Genomic DNA, 16,637 nt, shown 5'->3' with positions numbered 1-16,637 from the left:
GGCCAAAGTTCCACCTGCTGATAAAGCACAACCAGCCCTGCATTTGCCAGTCTCCCGAGAAGAATTAATTACAGCACAGAAAAATTCCCAATTTGTCCATCTACCAGCTCTTAAGCAAAAATGAAGACCTTCGTTGTTCTGAGTGTGATTTTTCTTGGACTATCCGAAGCAGCAGCAGGTGAGTTGACCCATGTAGTTATCTTCTATAATAACAGCCGAACCAGCATTGTGTTTATGTGAAGGGAAAAACTTTCTGAACAGGTGGATAGCAGTGTGTAGCCAAGGAAGCAGAGGCAAGTTTAAAAAAACAAACAAACAACAACAACAACTTTAAAAAAAATGTATTTACAATTTAAAAAACTAACAGTAAATACGTAAACACCTCTTCCAAGGCGGTCAAAACATTGAAGAAAAGAACAAAATATCAAAATTATATTTAACAAACAAAAAACTAATTCAGCTGTGGGTGAAGTTATAATCCCAAACCATAAAAGTTAGTTTAAGATGAGTGGAACAGCCAGCGTCTTGGTTTTGCTGGTAAACTGGTTAACACAGTGAACAGGATTTATGAAGAGGTGCATTTGTGAGTATATTTATGACTGTTTTATGATTATAGTATCTACATTATAGCTTTTTTAGCGCACTAAAATATCTTTATAGAACTCTAATATTTTAATTCTGCTACATTTTCTGCTGCCCCCATGGCCAGATCTCTTTAAAATATAACCGTCCCATGACTTGCTCATCATCCCTCCCGCTACACTCTCTTATTGTTGGTAAGGCTCACCCTGATAGGTCAAAGCCAGAGTCCTTCTGGGGCATGAACTCTCACAGGATGGGGCTGTCCTGGGCAATATAAACTGAGTGCAATGCAATGACTGTCACAACTACAGGGATTAAAAACAGAACTATAAAATTATAAAACAACTCATGCAAAACCAAAAATCAAGCATGACATTTACACCATGTGTGTGCACCTGTGCAAAGTATGCTGTAATGGCTGAAAGATTTCAGGATGTGAACATCATATGTTAATAGTCACCTACATAATATTTCACAGATAAAGTGAATAAAAAGACATTTTGAAATGGATCAAATTATTATAAATCTGCATATTTGTGAGGTGTTTGCAAAAATGTATTAATGAAAGCAAGTTTTAAGGTTTCTAATAAAAACTATGATGATGGAAAATCTAATGATAATCACAATCATGTTTCTGATGTTTAACAGTATACTCCTCTGTGTGTTATTTTCTTGTGCCACAGTTACACATTTGCTGCAGTACTTCTACACGGCATCATCAGGAATTTTCCAGAGTTTGTGACTGTGGGCGTGTTAGATGGGCAGCCATTCACGTACTATGACAGTAAAATAAAAAAAGAGAGTCCCAAGCAGGACTGGATGGCAAAGAGTGAAGGAGCTCTGTACTGGGATAGACAGACTCGGGCATCCATCGCGGATGAGCAGATCTTCAAAGGGAACATTGAATTTGTGAAGCAGCGCCTAAATGAAACAGGGGGTGAGTAATGAACAGGCGTTTAGAAACATCTGGGATTTTGTGATTCAGTTTCTATAAAATCCAACTTTCAACCACTAAAACTTAAATATGTTCCATTCACACTAATTTAATTGTTTAGCACTAATTGACAGCAGCAGTGACTTTGAGGGACCAAACACACAGGAGACAGTTTAATGAGGTGCAGAAGTGGTTTATAAAAACAGAGGAAGTCTAATCTTAAAAGTAGAGCAGGTCTTTCTCTGCAATCCAAACTGGGAACGCTCCTATAGTAGTGAGGTTAAAGCTCGGCCTGCTACCACAAGTAAGCCTGTAGTGTGAGAAGGACGATAATATGATATGATGAGGGCTTTCAGATTTGATGGGGCCTGATTAGGACTTTGGATGCTGTCTTATTATTTGGTTTTTGGTTTGTTATCAATTTTATTTTCACATGTCAGTTTTTAGTAGACAAAAAGTTGGATGGAGGATTTTCTCTCTGCTCCCCTCCTATTGGTCAAATAAACTGTAAGCTCTGAGATTCAATTCAATTCAATTCAATTCAATGTTATTTATATAGCGCCAAATCACAACAACAGTCGCCTCAAGGCGTTTTATATTGCACAGTAAATCGTACAATAATAGATAGATAGAAAAACAATCATATGACCCCCTATGAGCAAGCACTTTGGCGACAGTGGGAAAGACAAACTCCCTTTTAACAGGAAGAAACCTCCGGCAGAACCAGGCTCAGGGAGGGGCGGGGCCATCTGCTGCGACCGGTTGGGGTGAGAGAAGGAAAACAGGACACAGACAAAATGACAAGATGTGACCACAGACCTCTGTTAGCATTCAGGCAGTAGCTTTCACTAAAAGAGTATCTACAACACTATATACAAACCCAACAGTTCACTGAAGACACACATGACAATTTGTCGCTAAGGGTTTGGAGGCCAAGGACAGGTTTGCTGCTGATGTCAGTTACTCCCAGGGAACAACTGCTGCAGAGGGTTTTTAAAGCGGCCACTTGATGATGGGAACCAATCAGCAGCTTCCATCTCTCAAATCATAAAGAGCACGATTAGTCCATCCATTCACTTCTCCTTTTCAGGGTCGCAGAGGCTGCTGGAACCTGTCCCAGCTCTCTTAGGGCAAGAGACAGGTTTCCAGTCTGTCGCAGGGCTAACACATAGACACAGACAACCATTCGGCAATTTATGGGCAATTTAGTGTTTCCAATTAACCTATCCCCACTAACTGCATGTCTTTGGACTGTGGGAGGAAGCCGCAGAACCCCGCAAACACAGGGAGAACATGCAAGCTCCATGCAGAAAGACCCTGGCCTGATGGTGGAATTAAACTCAAGACCTTCTTGTTGTGAGGCAACAGTGCTAACCACCGTGCTGTCATGATTAGTTTAAGCTTTAAATACTGTATGTGCCTATATATTATGTATATAGGCGTGTAACCTGTAGTCCTATTTATATATGTCTATAGAAGTGCAGGTTAGATAGGGACTCAGAGTGTAGCATCTCAGTCTGTTTCTGTTTTTTTAAAGTTTAAACTGTGTTGATGAGAGTTTGTTTTAATTAGTTTCCACTGAACCAGTAAACAGCAGGAGAAACAGTAGATCCTCTGTTTCAGTGACTGTCGATTGGTTGATGTGTCTGTATTGAGATGAGACTGTGCTGCAGCTTTGCTCTGGTTCACTGTACTGTTTCTGTCTTTCAGGTGTGCATGTTTATCAGGAGATGTATGGTTGTGAATGGGATACTGAAACAAATAATGTGACCGGCTATGATCAGCTGGGTTACGATGGCGAGGACCTTTTGGCGTTTGACCTTAAGACAGAGACGTGGATCGCTCCAAAGCAACAGGCAGTCATCACTAAACAGAAGTACGACTCTGACAGAGCTCTCTCAGCCAGACAGAAGAACTACTTCACTCACATTTGTCCCGAGTGGCTGAAGAAGTATCTGAACTATTCAGGGAGCTCTCTGAGGAGAACAGGTGCAATAACACTGGATTTTAACTGGACTTGGAAAGACAATCAATCAGCTATAGGTTGATTGATTGTCAACAAACATACAATTTGTAATAATAACAATAACGAACACTTATATTTTTTCAACAGTTCTTCCCTCAGTGTCTCTCCTCCAGAAGTCTTCCTCCTCTCCAATCACCTGCCACGCTACAGGTTTCTATCCACACAAAGCCAAACTGTTGTGGAGGAAAGATGGGAAAGAGCTTGATGAGGGTGTGAACAGAGGAGAGATCCTGCCCAACAATGATGGGACCCTCCAGATTTCTGCTGATCTGGATCTTTCATCAGTCAAACCTGAGGACTGGAGGAGCTACGATTGTGTGTTTCAGCTCTGTGGTGTGAATAAGGACATCATCACCAGACTGGACAGAGCAGTGATCAGAACCAATGAAGGTCAGTCTGCACTCAGAAGTGATGAAGGTCAGAAGCACACATTTAGTTTACTGTAATATAATAGTGCATAGTAAAGAGCAGTTCATGCAGTTTTATGTGTTAAAAATAGAACAATTTTGTCAGTTTATTTCACACTTAAAGTCTAGACTGGGACATGTTTCCCATCTTCCCATCAACCTGCTGAAAATAAAAGTGAGTTGTATTTCCAAACTAAGAACATAAAAGGAATTTAAGACTCTTTACCAAACACTAATGCTTTTTCCAAAATCACGTTTTACCTTGTGAATGAGCAGCCACAGTTAACAGAGTGTAGTTACTCCAGTTTTATAAAACGAGTAGAGGTAATGATTTGATTTTGGAATCAAGTTTACTGACTAAATTAAAAAGGATGTTTTTATTCTCAGAAGTTCAGTGGGCACAAAGACATCAGAGTTAAATGTGGGTAAATAAGCACAGACATAGTGAATATATTCAGATATGAACAACAGGTAAAGCATATAGTGACAGACTTATTGTCTATAATCAGTGCTGTTATCTGTTTTGATTGGTGATCTTCTCTATCCTGTTTCATTTGTTCAGGTTCTGATTTGTTTTTCTTTGATCTAAAGGAAATTCTCTCTTCATGATCATCCACATGATTCTTGCTCTGGGTGTTCTTGCTGTGATCACTGTGATTGGATTCATTATCTACAAAAAGAAGACAGGTGAGAGGACAAAGCAGATTTTGTAGGACTTTGAGTTGATGCTTTCTTTTATTCACATTGAACACTAAATCTGTTTGTGGCGGGGTGTGGTTGGCGGTGCTGCTGCAGGGGAGGTGAACGCACCTGCAGGGCATCTGCAAAGATGCCTCGCCGGGTTAAAAGTGTGCTGGGTCCTGGATTTCAGTGTTGTTGTTGTTGTTGGTGTGTATGTTCGCGAGCAACTGGAAAGCCGCAACTGCGTGTTAACAGCAACCGTGTGAATAAAATGATGCTGAAAAGCATACAGATGTGGTCGAGTCTGTCATGACTTTATCACACTGTTTCATCCAGCAGTTATTACAGTAAGGCTCAGAGCCAGAGTTTACTGAGAATGACTGTTGGATAATAAGACAAGATCACAGAGTTAAATACATAATGTTTAACAAACCCTGTTTTTTACTTTCTTTCATTACAGACAAACGACCTCCATCTCGTAAGTGAAATGTTTCTGATCTGTTTTCTTTGAGTTTTATGTGCACTCTGTAGATTAAAAAGTTTTTCAGATCTGTCAGTTGTTTGTAAAAGTGTTGTGGACTAACGATGTGTTTCCGACCTACAGCTGTAGAAAACCGTGAGGTCCAAGAGAAAATGATTCCTTATGAAGCCTAAATGACAGACATCACTGCTCACAGTCAGTTCATACATTAAATGGACTTTTAGTGTAACAGCCTTCCAATGTATTGGAGGTCAAGGTTCATCAATGTGGGGTCAGCTGGCTACCTGACTACACTGAATGAACAGATTTTTCCATTAATACATTTTGTCTTCCCTGATGACACGGGCATATCCCAAGTTCCTGATGCCAGGAGTCATCAGGCTCAAGTTACTATTGAAGTGGTTCATGAAACATCATTTTCACACATGTGCATTCCACTAAAATAAATATGTGAAACGGTATAAGCTTAATGAAGTAAATGCATGCCATCATCGAAGTTAAAGGCAGTTCAGTGAAACATTAGTGTGACTTTTGTTGGCCAGAAACTGTAAAGCTTTCATAAAATGTGTTCCGCTTTCCCCCTTTTCTTTTTTATCTGTTTTTTTTGGTGTGATTTGATTTTAAAAAATCACAAGGTACTTTTTATTTAGTTTTACAATTGTTGCTGTTTTATGTGAGTTTAGGTGAGATTTTTAAGAGAACAGGACAGATGTTTCACTTCTGTAGTTTGGATAAATATTTACACCAATAAGAATGTTTACAAAAACACCAAGCTGACAAAGTTAGAACAAATGTTTTTGCTTTAACAGTATTGTGGGTAAATTCTCAATTTGCAGTTCCTTTGCTTTAATGACTTTAATGTATTACAATGTAAATATGCTGATTTGCAGAAATGAAAATAATGTTTTCTTGTTTTTTCTTTTTAAATTTCTGTGTAAATTTTTGCGCTGAAACGAGGACTGTTACCTCGTTACCTCTAAACTGTGAATCATTGTTTTTCCATCATGCTTGTTGACTTTAATTTAAATTAAATATTTCCAGTATCAGTTGTATAAATGTAAATATACATAAAGAGAAACACACAGGTCCACCTACATCTATGACACTTACGGTATATACTCACAGGGTTTGGTGATTTATTTCCCTTAACGTAACATTTGTGGATTTTCACATTTTTAACTGGAGACTTTAAATCACCGAATTTATTAGAGTAAACTATTTTTTAACTTGTAAATCTGATGATAAAGGTTACTTCGTCTCTGCCCTGGTGTGTGAGGACTGGCTCCACTCTTGTCTTATTTTATCTCAGTGAGAACGCAGGACAGGAAATGGATGGATGGAGTTCTTTGTCACTGTGTTTAGTAGCTTTTCAATAATGCTGTGAACACATTTTTCATTCCTTTTGTTCCCTGTGTGCTCACTGACTTTGCCTCCTGTATTGTCTGGTTTTCCTAGTTTTTATTATTTTTTTCTACCTTTATTCTTATTTTGTTGGACAAATTTATCACCTTTTTATATGAACCTGTTTAGTTTTCTTTCAAATGTCATTTCAAATGTTTTGAGACTGAAGTGTGTTTTCAGCACTAATGAATGCTGATGAAATACTTCTCGTACTTCAGTACTTTAAGGGTGTTTTTCTCTCTCTTGTAAACAATTTTTTATATCTGGTGTTTGTTTATTAGATAAATGTAAGTATTGCTGTTAATTTATTTTCTATGTTTGTTATGATGACTTTTTAATAAAATCCACAATATTCTTAATTTTTGTCCTGTTGTGAATCCACATTGAGTTTATTCTTCCTATGTGACTGTAGCTACAGTTTCATGAATATTTGCTTTAATATTATAAACTATTGTATAAACTAAACTATAAACTATAAAATGATGTAACTAAAGGGGAGATCTGACTTTTCACATGAAAAAAATGATGGAAAAATGTGATATCAGCTTAGATGAATCTCACTTGGTTTGGTGCAGTCTCTAAGGAGGTTAACAGTTACCAGTAATGATCTGGTTATGTTGGAGAAGACGTCATAGCATTGCATACAAACACTGACATGGATCACTCCAAAATAATGTGCCTTTAAAACTAAAATGAAGTGTAACGGAAACAAAAAAAATGTTGTTAGAGCAGCTGCTTCACCTCTGTTGGAACTATGGGAACAGCTCTCTCCTAAAAACAGGCTGGACGATGCTCTTTCATTTCTATCCTTTGTTCAACATTTCTTATGTTAAATGCTGCTTTCACTTTAATTTATAAGCGGCTGTAATTTGTCTGTTCAAACACATTTCTATTGTGTTATACTATGTTTTTGGATCCATGTGTTTGATTTGGTTTTTGTGTCACCTTCAAGTCTAAAAGTATTGATGTTTTCTGTGTAAAGAAAACGTGTTGACCACTAAACCATGAAGTAACTAGAACTTAAATATTAAAAGTACCAAGAAAAAAAGGAAATGAAAAGAACAGCATCAGGTGTTCAAACATCTGCAGGGGTTTTAAATTTCTCTTCAGTCAAACAGTTTTCAGTGTTGAAGCTGCAGAAAAAAGCTGACAGGAGCTAACGTTTATGTTTAAGAACATTGTTTGACTCTTTATCCTTTGTTTGTTTGGGTCTCACTTCTGAGAAGTACAGAGGTAATAGCGTGTTACATGAGAATGATAACAGTAGATAGCAGGCTGAGCTGAAAGTAGGTCCAACGTTAGACTTGTACTGAAACTAAATAAGTACCTTAAAATGCTAACACATAACTACCACAGAAGACATGAATAAAAGAATATGATGCTTTCGACAATATAATTACATATAATCAATATAATATCACGACTCAATAACTACACAAATTTGTGATCACACAGTTATTGCTCTACCCTCCACAGAGCGCCACATGACAGAAATTCAGTGAATTCATTTGTGATATTTTTGTTTCCAATTCAACATGAGCCACAAAGAACAGATTTTATGATGCCATCAAAAACCGGTTCAATGTGTGAGTTTAAACCAGATATAACTGACGTTTGCTCTCAGGATGAATTCCTATTTATTCTGATGGACCTTTGACACCTGAGCAGGAAGCACTGAGTCTCTTTTTGTGGACAATAAAACTAATAAAGTCTCTTAAACGTTTACATGTTGATGGTCTTAATGTTCCTGCTTCTCCTGGGAATACAGGAGGTGACGACAGGTTATCTAGGAATTTTATGTTTTTGTCTTTTTTTTTGTGGCAGCCTTTTTCTGCATCATTTGATCCCCAGAGAATTGCAGCCTGTTTCCGCTGCAATAAATCCCTGTAGATTATAATTATATTATAACCTTAATGTACTTCTCATCTTATTTCCCAAACGGTCGCCAATGTGGACCGATCTTCATGCTTTAACTGGTACAGATTTTACACTGAATATCCTTCCTGACACAAGCCTCCCATTTATTCCTGCTTGGACTGAAACAAGGAGTAGACTTTCTCATGACTCCCTGAGTCTGGGTTTGTGTCTCCTCCTGGTCTTGAACTGGGGATTGTTCATGTGTGAGGTGAATACATAAATGCATAAAACAAACAAATCCTGCATTTCATGCTAATTCCCAATAATTAGCATTTATTACGGAAAAAGGAGAGTAGAGATTAGTGTCAGTGTACAGGGAAGCAAAAGCAAGGATAATACGAGGGAAGAGGGTGAGAATTGGAGAGCTTACTTGTCACAACCTGATTACTAGCCCGGGCTGACGAGGAGCCGGTGTTCTGGGAATCCATCCTACCTCAAAAAACATCCTAGCCGATGTTTCTGCGCAGACGCCGCGCATGCGCACAACACCAAACCCAAATTAACTTCTTTTTCTGTCACCCATCCGGAATACTTCTTAAGGTTATGGTTATGGTTAGGGTTATGGTTAAGGGTAGGGTTAGGTTTAGTCACAAGTCACCGTAAAATCATAATACGGGTAGGACGATTTGTCAAAGTAGGATGGTTTCTCAGAACACCGGCTCCTTATTGGGAGCCGTGGGGTTGTTTTTTTTTCTTTCTCTCACCCTCTCTCTCGCACCTTTTTTCCGCTTCACTCCGCACGCGAGCCTTGTGCTTTGCGCTGGGAAGAGGGGGGAGGGGCGGTAGTTACACTCGCAGTAGCACAGGAACAGAGCGGGAGGGAGAGAGAGAGAGAAAGAGAGGCAGGGACAACAACATCACATTTGAAAGGTATAGTAATCATCCACAACTATTTTCAGTTGCGGATGATAAAGAATTCAGAAAGTTTATTCATGCAGGCCCATATGACAGAGAATGTGCATCTTCTTTTTGTTTTCATATTTTAATTTATATTTAATTGTGTTGTGGTTTGCAGTGTTTTGTGTTGTTTAAAAGGAAAAAGCTGAAAATTTAAATAGTTAAAAGCTGAAATATAAATAGGTGGTTTTTGTATTATATGATTTATTTCTTACATTTTATGTGGAGCGAATAAGTAAAAGTATATTTACGGTGGCCCCTAGAGACAAAGCGCGTACAAACTCCAAAACACGTAAAAACTCCAAAACACATAAAAACTCCAAAACACGTACAAAAGACAACAGAAGTGCTCCAGGATGCTAGGCGCAGTGTAGTGGCTACACAAGCCAGGAAGTACCAACGACCGGATTTGGTGTGTGGTAGTAAAAGGTAAATTATTTGAATATTTACGAGTGCTTGTGTATAAATACACAAACAATACACAATACACACATGCTTTCAATTGTGTGATTTAAGTGATCTAGGTAGCTCTGTTTTGGAAGTTCAGTTAACACTAGAAATGTGTTTTGGAGTTTGCACGTGTTTTGTTTCTAGGGGCCACCGCATATATTTATATATAAACATATATAAATAAAACCACTTTTTTTTTTACATTAGTAATTCCTTTTATGCATAATTTTATATTATTGTTAATAATAAATTAATTAAAGCAACAAAACAACCTGAGGAGCCGGTTCGGAGCCAAAAGAGCCGGCTCTTTTTAGTGATCCGAGCCGAAAGAGCCGGTTCTCTAAAAAGAGCCAGAAATCCCATCACTAGCATCCAGCTCCTGGTGTAAAAAGCCTCGTGTTCGCATTAAGGCAGACGGCCAGGTGGCTTTCAGTCCTTGCAAAAGTGCAAAGTAGACCCCGTAGTATCCAAAAATATGAGATGCGCGTGCGTGCTCAGGCACAGAAAGGCGCCAACAGCTTCAACTCATGTAAAACTTGAATTCATTCATTTTGCCAGCAATAAATTTCATCTGAGACCAACTTTTGCTCCAAAACGTTAAAGGATTAGTTGAAACCCTTAATGTATTTGAGTTTATGGGGCAACTCAGCTTTTATTGTTGAATTGTGAAAGAAATGACTGTAAGCTCAGCAATTGCAAGTTTGATTTTTTTTACAGTGTATGCGTTTAAAATTAATACAAATCACTCCACTGAGAAACTTAACAAGGTTTTATCCCCTGAATAGAAAATAAATTATACAGTGTATACCCAACATAACATGAACTACACCTGTCATAACATAAAAATGTATAAAGACCAGATGAAACTAACCTTTTTTTCATATGAAAATATTTTACTTTCAGTTTCGTTGATTTAAGTGACGTTTACTCTCAGAGTAAATCCCTATTGGCTCTGATCTAGGCTAATGGTGACGTTTCTCCTGGTTCTCCATTTTAGCTTTAGCTTTTTCTGGACAAGCGAGCGCATAAAGTCTGTTAAAGGTTTGGATGTTTATGGTCACAATGTAGAAGATGAAGAAAGAAGAAAGAAGATGAAGGCCTTCATCTTCTTTCTTCTCCTGGGAATACAGGGGGCAGCAGCAGGTCAGTTTGACTGTTATATTTCTGTCTTTTTATATGTCAGATTTATGTAATTTGAAAGACAAATGGACGGACTGTTTGCTCCCCAGAAATACGCTAAACATTTAGTTGTAATGGATCCTAGTACACTGTTAAAAAAACATCTTAAAAAAACAGTACTATTCCGGCAGCTGGGGCGCCAAAATAATACCGTAAAATAACAGAAAATAACTTCCTCATAAAAATACGGTTATTTTCAGTAATGAAAATACAATTTGTTGCCCTAATTTTACATGGGATTTTGCCTTTTTCAAGTGCTTTTAAACATTAAATTAGGAACATTTTAATGTGATTAAACAATGAAATTTCCTATAAACAAGGTCAATGAATGTGGCAATATGAATAATAATGCTTAAATTTACAGAAATATACAGTTAACAGTTGGGTTAAATAACATTATTTGATGTAAAAAAGTTATATATTCAATTATATTTGATGTAATACTACATTATACAGCACAAAATAATTTGATTTATCTTTCAAAACATGTCAAAAACTAGATATTGGCTTTAAAATTACAATTCACTGTTAATTTTACATAATATCACATGTAAATTTAGATTTGAAGTGTAATTTAACATAAATTTCCTGAATATTTACTGGACTTTCAGTTTGAATTAAGTGTGCTCCCTGTAAGATTGTGGGTTTTATCTGTCACAAAACACCCAAAGAACCCTTATTAAACAAAACCCCTGATTATAATTACATCAAGATTATGTTAGTTCTTGATCATATGTTGTGTTTGAGCAGTTTGTAGATGTTTATTTTACTTATAAGACATGAGACATTGTTTCAATCATTAACATGGATTTTATTGACAAAAAGATAACCCTTCCTGGAACAATCCAAGAACAACTAACACTTATGCATAAACAAAAGCACGTAGAAAAAAGAATGTAATGCAAACACACATTTGAGCACAAAAGAAGGGGACGATGCCACCTCGAACGTTCATCTGCCTCCCCACATCTGGAGCAACGAAAAGGGGTATATTTGAGGCACATAACCTGCAGGTTTAGAAGTAGCTCTAGCTTTCTGAAAGTCTCACATTCAGGGCTGCTGCTGGCCATTTGGGTTCCCTTGGAGAAATTTGCAAAGTAATCATATGCAAAGAACAACTCGAGTAAAACAAAAGCCTCATTGTTATGCTGATTATACTTAACTGATAAGTATTGATATGTTGTAAGTTGTCACTTTAACACAAACTTTTACCAAAATAACTGAACGAATGGGACTGTGTTTGCAGAGCAAGCACCACAAGTGTCAGTGTATAGCCTATTACAATTTGATTTCATAGTGGTCAAGCAATTCCAAGTTAAATCTACTAAGCTGAGTTTGATATACTTGCCTTGCAGCACTGCATGGATGATCTTTCACCAACCTATCTCTTCCAGCGCGCTTTCCATTAGTGATGCGCGAATCATGAATGAATCGTTCAATACTCGAGAATCACTTTACTGACTCGTGAATCATGATTCACAAGCCCAACTGACTCACTGACTCATCCCTGTTGCTCTTAGCAAACTAATTTCATTAGTAGAAATATATCTAGCTTATAATTAAAACTGTGGGGAAAAAAACAACAGCCAGTTTCTTAACAAAAACATTTCTGCTCTGAACTGGAAGAAAAAACCCTGAGTAGAAGCTCACATCAAGACAATAGCTCCTCGGTTCACAGTAGCATCGCTCTGCTAACATGCTAACAACACATTTGAGCTACTCACCCCCTCCCTTCCTGTGCTGAATCATAGCGTAAGCGAATCACTCAGGACTCACTCACCCCCTCCCTCCTGGCTCGCAGCTTCTTCTTCTTCTTCTTGGTTGGCAACCAATGTTAAGGCGCATTACCGCCCCCTGGCTCACAGCTCAGTGGACATTTAGATGGGAAAATATATATTTGACACATTTGAGGAAAATACTACTAAAATAAAATAAAAATAAATGTTCCCTTTAGAATTCTTTTTGCTCTTTTTTGCTCCATAAAAATAGTTGTTTTTCTTTTTCAATCACTCATCTTAGCAGTAGGATATACATGACAAGAGAAACAAATTAAGTTTGAGTGAAAATGTACATTTTTTGCACTCTGGTCAACTGACTCAGTGACTCAAATGACTCAAAAAACCCGATTCACTTTGGTGAGTGACTCATTCAAACTCGATTCAGCAAAAATAATCAAGTTTACCATCACTACTTTCCACAGCCATACCCGCGACCTTGTGGTTGTTAGTTCACATTCATTGGCCGATGCTTAGCGTCATGTTATTATGTGTCCCAACATCCAATGGCATGTAACATTGTTTTCATGGCCACGCCCTCACCCCAGGTGCAGAGGCCTATTTCTGTTCAGGAATGTTGTGAATACTTTGAGATTTATATTAATTGCAATTCCTACCTCTACATTTATTTTTTTAAATATATAATTAGCACAGCGTGGCCGTGCAATGTTTTATATGTTTTTTTTAGTTTTTATTCCTATTAATTATATTTTCACTTGTTACCTCTGAATTATTGAAACAGACCTAGATGACATGAAATTTTCAGCAAAATTATAATTCAAATACTCCTTTAATTATTAATTATTCTCATTAATTGTCAATCATTTTATATATTTTTCCATAGTATTACATTTGAATTTAACAGATCAATCTCTCAAATAACAGACAAATATTTGTGAAATTATGATACATTTCTGAATGTATTTTTACAATCTAAATACAGTGGGGCAAAAAAGTATTTAGTCAGCCACCGATTGTGCAAGTTCCCCCACTTAAAATGATGACAGAGGTCAGTAATTTGCACCAGAGGTACACTTCAACTGTGAGAGACAGAATGTGAAAAAAAAATCCATGAATTCACATGGTAGGATTTGTAAAGAATTTATTCGTAAATTAGGGTGGAAAATAAGTATTTGGTCACCTCAAACAAGGAAAATCTCTGGCTCTCACAGACCTGTAACGTCTTCTGTAAGAAGCTTTTTTGTCCCCCACTCGTTACCTGTATGAATGGCACCTGTTTGAACTCATCATCTGTATAAAAGACACCTGTCCACAGCCTCAAACAGTCAGACTCCAAACTCCGCCATGGCCAAGACCAAAGAGCTTCCGAAGGACACCAGGAAAAGTATTGTAGACCTGCACCAGACTGGGAAGAGTGAATCTACAATAGGCAAGCAGCTTGGTGTGAAAAAATCAACTGTGGGAGCAATCATTAGAAAATGGAAGACATACAAGACCACTGATAATCTCCCTCGATCTGGGGCTCCACGCAAGATCTCATCCCGTGGGGTCAAAATGATCATGAGAACGGTGAGCAAAGATCCCAGAACCACACGGGGGGACCTGGTGAATGACCTGCAGAGAGCTGGGACCAAAGTAACAAAGGTCACCATCAGTAACACACTACAACGGCAGGGAATCAAATCCCGCAGTGCCAGACGTGTTCCGCTGCTGAAGCCAGTGCATGTCCAGGCCCGTCTGAAGTTTGCCAGAGAGCACATGGATGATACAGCAGAGGATTGGGAGAATGTCATGTGGTCAGATGAAACCAAAGTAGGACTTTTTGGTATAAACTCAACTCGTCGTGTTTGGAGGAAGAAGAATACTGAGTTGCATCCCAAGAACACCATACCTACTGTGAAGCATGGGGGTGGAAACATCATGCTATGGGGCTGTTTTTCTGCCAAGGGGACAGGACGACTGATCCGTGTTAAGGACAGAATGAATGGGGCCATGTATCGTGAGATTTTGAGCCAAAACCTCCTTCCATCAGTGAGAACTTTGAAGATGAAACGAGGCTGGGTCTTCCAACATGACAATGATCCAAAACACACCGCTCGGGCAACAAAGGAGTGGCTCCGTAAGAAGCATTTGAAAGTCCTGGAGTGGCCTAGCCAGTCTCCAGACCTCAACCCCATAGAAAATCTGTGGCGGGAGTTGAAAGTCCGTGTTGCTCGGCGACAGCCCCAAAACATCACTGCTCTCGAGAAGATCTGCATGGAGGAATGGGCCAAAATACCAGCTCCTGTGTGTGCAAACCTGGTAAAGACCTATAGTAAACGTTTGACCTCTGTTATTGCCAACAAAGGTTATGTTACAAAGTATTGAGTTGTATTTTTGTTATTGACCAAATACTTATTTTCCACCCTGATTTACGAATAAATTCTTTACAAATCCTACCATGTGGATTCATGGATTTTTTTTTCACATTCTGTCTCTCACAGTTGAAGTGTACCTCTGGTGCAAATTACTGACCTCTGTCATCATTTTAGGTGGGGGAACTTGCACAATCGGTGGCTGACTAAATACTTTTTTGCCCCACTGAATGCATATGTACAAAAAAATATATTTAAAAAACAAGAAAATTGTGTTTTATTACATTTACAGTGATGTTATGTTATTTTACATTTGACATGTAAAATCACAGTCTACTTATGTAAATTTAACGATATTCCAGAAAAACAGTACAAAACTGTAAAATATACAGTAAGATACTTTTATATTACTTTTTTTTTTTTTTTACAGTGTAGATAATGTCAGTGTTTAGAAACAATCGATTATATTATACAGGTAATTAAATCGTCTGTTTATCTCTTCAATACCTAATAATAAACATTAAAGTTTAGATGAAGGCAAAGATTAAAACAAGGTGACTTATGTCCCAAACTATTTGATGATTTCCGGGTTTAAACCGTTCGTGACGCATTTTTAAGCGTTGTGACTCTGCTGTCTCTCCAAACAGTCCAACAAATAAAACATCAGTGAGGAGATCTGATGATAATCTGGTAACAATAATTAAAACGTTTATTTTAAAAACTAAGTACCATTTTAATTTTCATGAGGGTTTAAAACATTTTCACACAACAGCTGCTTATTAAAGTTAACTAAAGTTCATTTAAGTATCTTTATAAATATTATTTTTATTTTACTATTATTTAAAAATTATTTGTTCAGTATATGAAGAGCCACATGTCATTTGATGTAGTCTATTAAAAGTTAAAAGACTCCTGCTTTGTATTGTCTTCAGTATTATTCACCAGTGTTATGCTTGTGAATATTTTCTGTTTGACAAACATGCGCACACATATCGTAACTAACGAGTAGTTACACCTGGATATAAAGTTCACTGTTTTTCTGGCGTTATTGCTTAATTAACAGCGCAATGAGGTGACTTTTGTTGTGAGGTGTATAAATAAAATAAAATAGAATTCAATTGAACTGAATTGAGATGCAAATTAAATCATTATTACTTAATAATATCAGATAGTTTATGTTTGTAAAGTGTGAGTACACTACACATACCATCACGAACTAATTTTTTGTATCACTGCTGAATGATCAATAAGAAGCTGCAGGTGAGAAATATGGAACGCCAGGACTGCCATAATGAATTAATTAAATACACCATTAAATAATTAATTAAATGTGGCAATAATTAATTAAAATTGGAATTAATTAATTAAATAAATAGTTATGACACATGTAATTAATTAATTATTGACACATTTAATTAATTATTGACACATTTAATTAATTATTTAATGATATATTTATTTATTTCATTTTGGCAGTCCTGGCGCCTGGCTCTCATCATGAAATAATTTTATCTGTCAGCCTCACCCATCAAACTCAGGGGGTGGGGTTAACGCTGATCGAGTCAAAACCATTGCTTTGGCCTGGTGGCCAT

The 16,637-nt window shown here is 37.4% G+C and overlaps 2 protein-coding genes and 1 long non-coding RNA gene across 6 annotated transcripts in view; all 3 read left to right on the top strand.

Moving 5' to 3' along the window:
• Positions 1–16,637, top strand: part of LOC106674913 (class I histocompatibility antigen, F10 alpha chain) — a 78,358-nt gene that overhangs the window by 47,362 nt on the left and 14,359 nt on the right. The gene's annotated exons all lie outside the window — the stretch shown is intronic.
• Positions 90–6,871, top strand: LOC101483660 (class I histocompatibility antigen, F10 alpha chain). The gene is given in 8 exon segments (XM_076878933.1): positions 90–178; positions 1,266–1,304; positions 1,307–1,519; positions 3,227–3,505; positions 3,630–3,932; positions 4,541–4,636; positions 5,091–5,108; positions 5,235–6,871. Coding segments are annotated over 8 exon segments (1,056 nt in total). The 5' UTR covers positions 90–120; the 3' UTR covers positions 5,285–6,871.
• The window catches only part of LOC143414483 (class I histocompatibility antigen, F10 alpha chain-like), a 44,705-nt gene continuing 38,838 nt past the window's right edge, over positions 10,771–16,637 (top strand). The window contains exon 1 of the mRNA XM_076878929.1: positions 10,771–10,919. Within this exon, the coding sequence (XP_076735044.1) occupies positions 10,868–10,919 (52 nt within the window). The 5' untranslated portion in view covers positions 10,771–10,867. The remainder of the gene's footprint in view (positions 10,920–16,637) is intronic.

The sequence above is a fragment of the Maylandia zebra genome, linkage group LG22 (assembly GCF_041146795.1).
Source record: "Maylandia zebra isolate NMK-2024a linkage group LG22, Mzebra_GT3a, whole genome shotgun sequence".
In the NCBI taxonomy this organism is placed as follows: Eukaryota; Metazoa; Chordata; class Actinopteri; order Cichliformes; family Cichlidae; genus Maylandia; species Maylandia zebra.
Note: the sequence above shows the minus strand (reverse complement) of the source record. Positions and strands in the feature narration are given on the sequence as shown.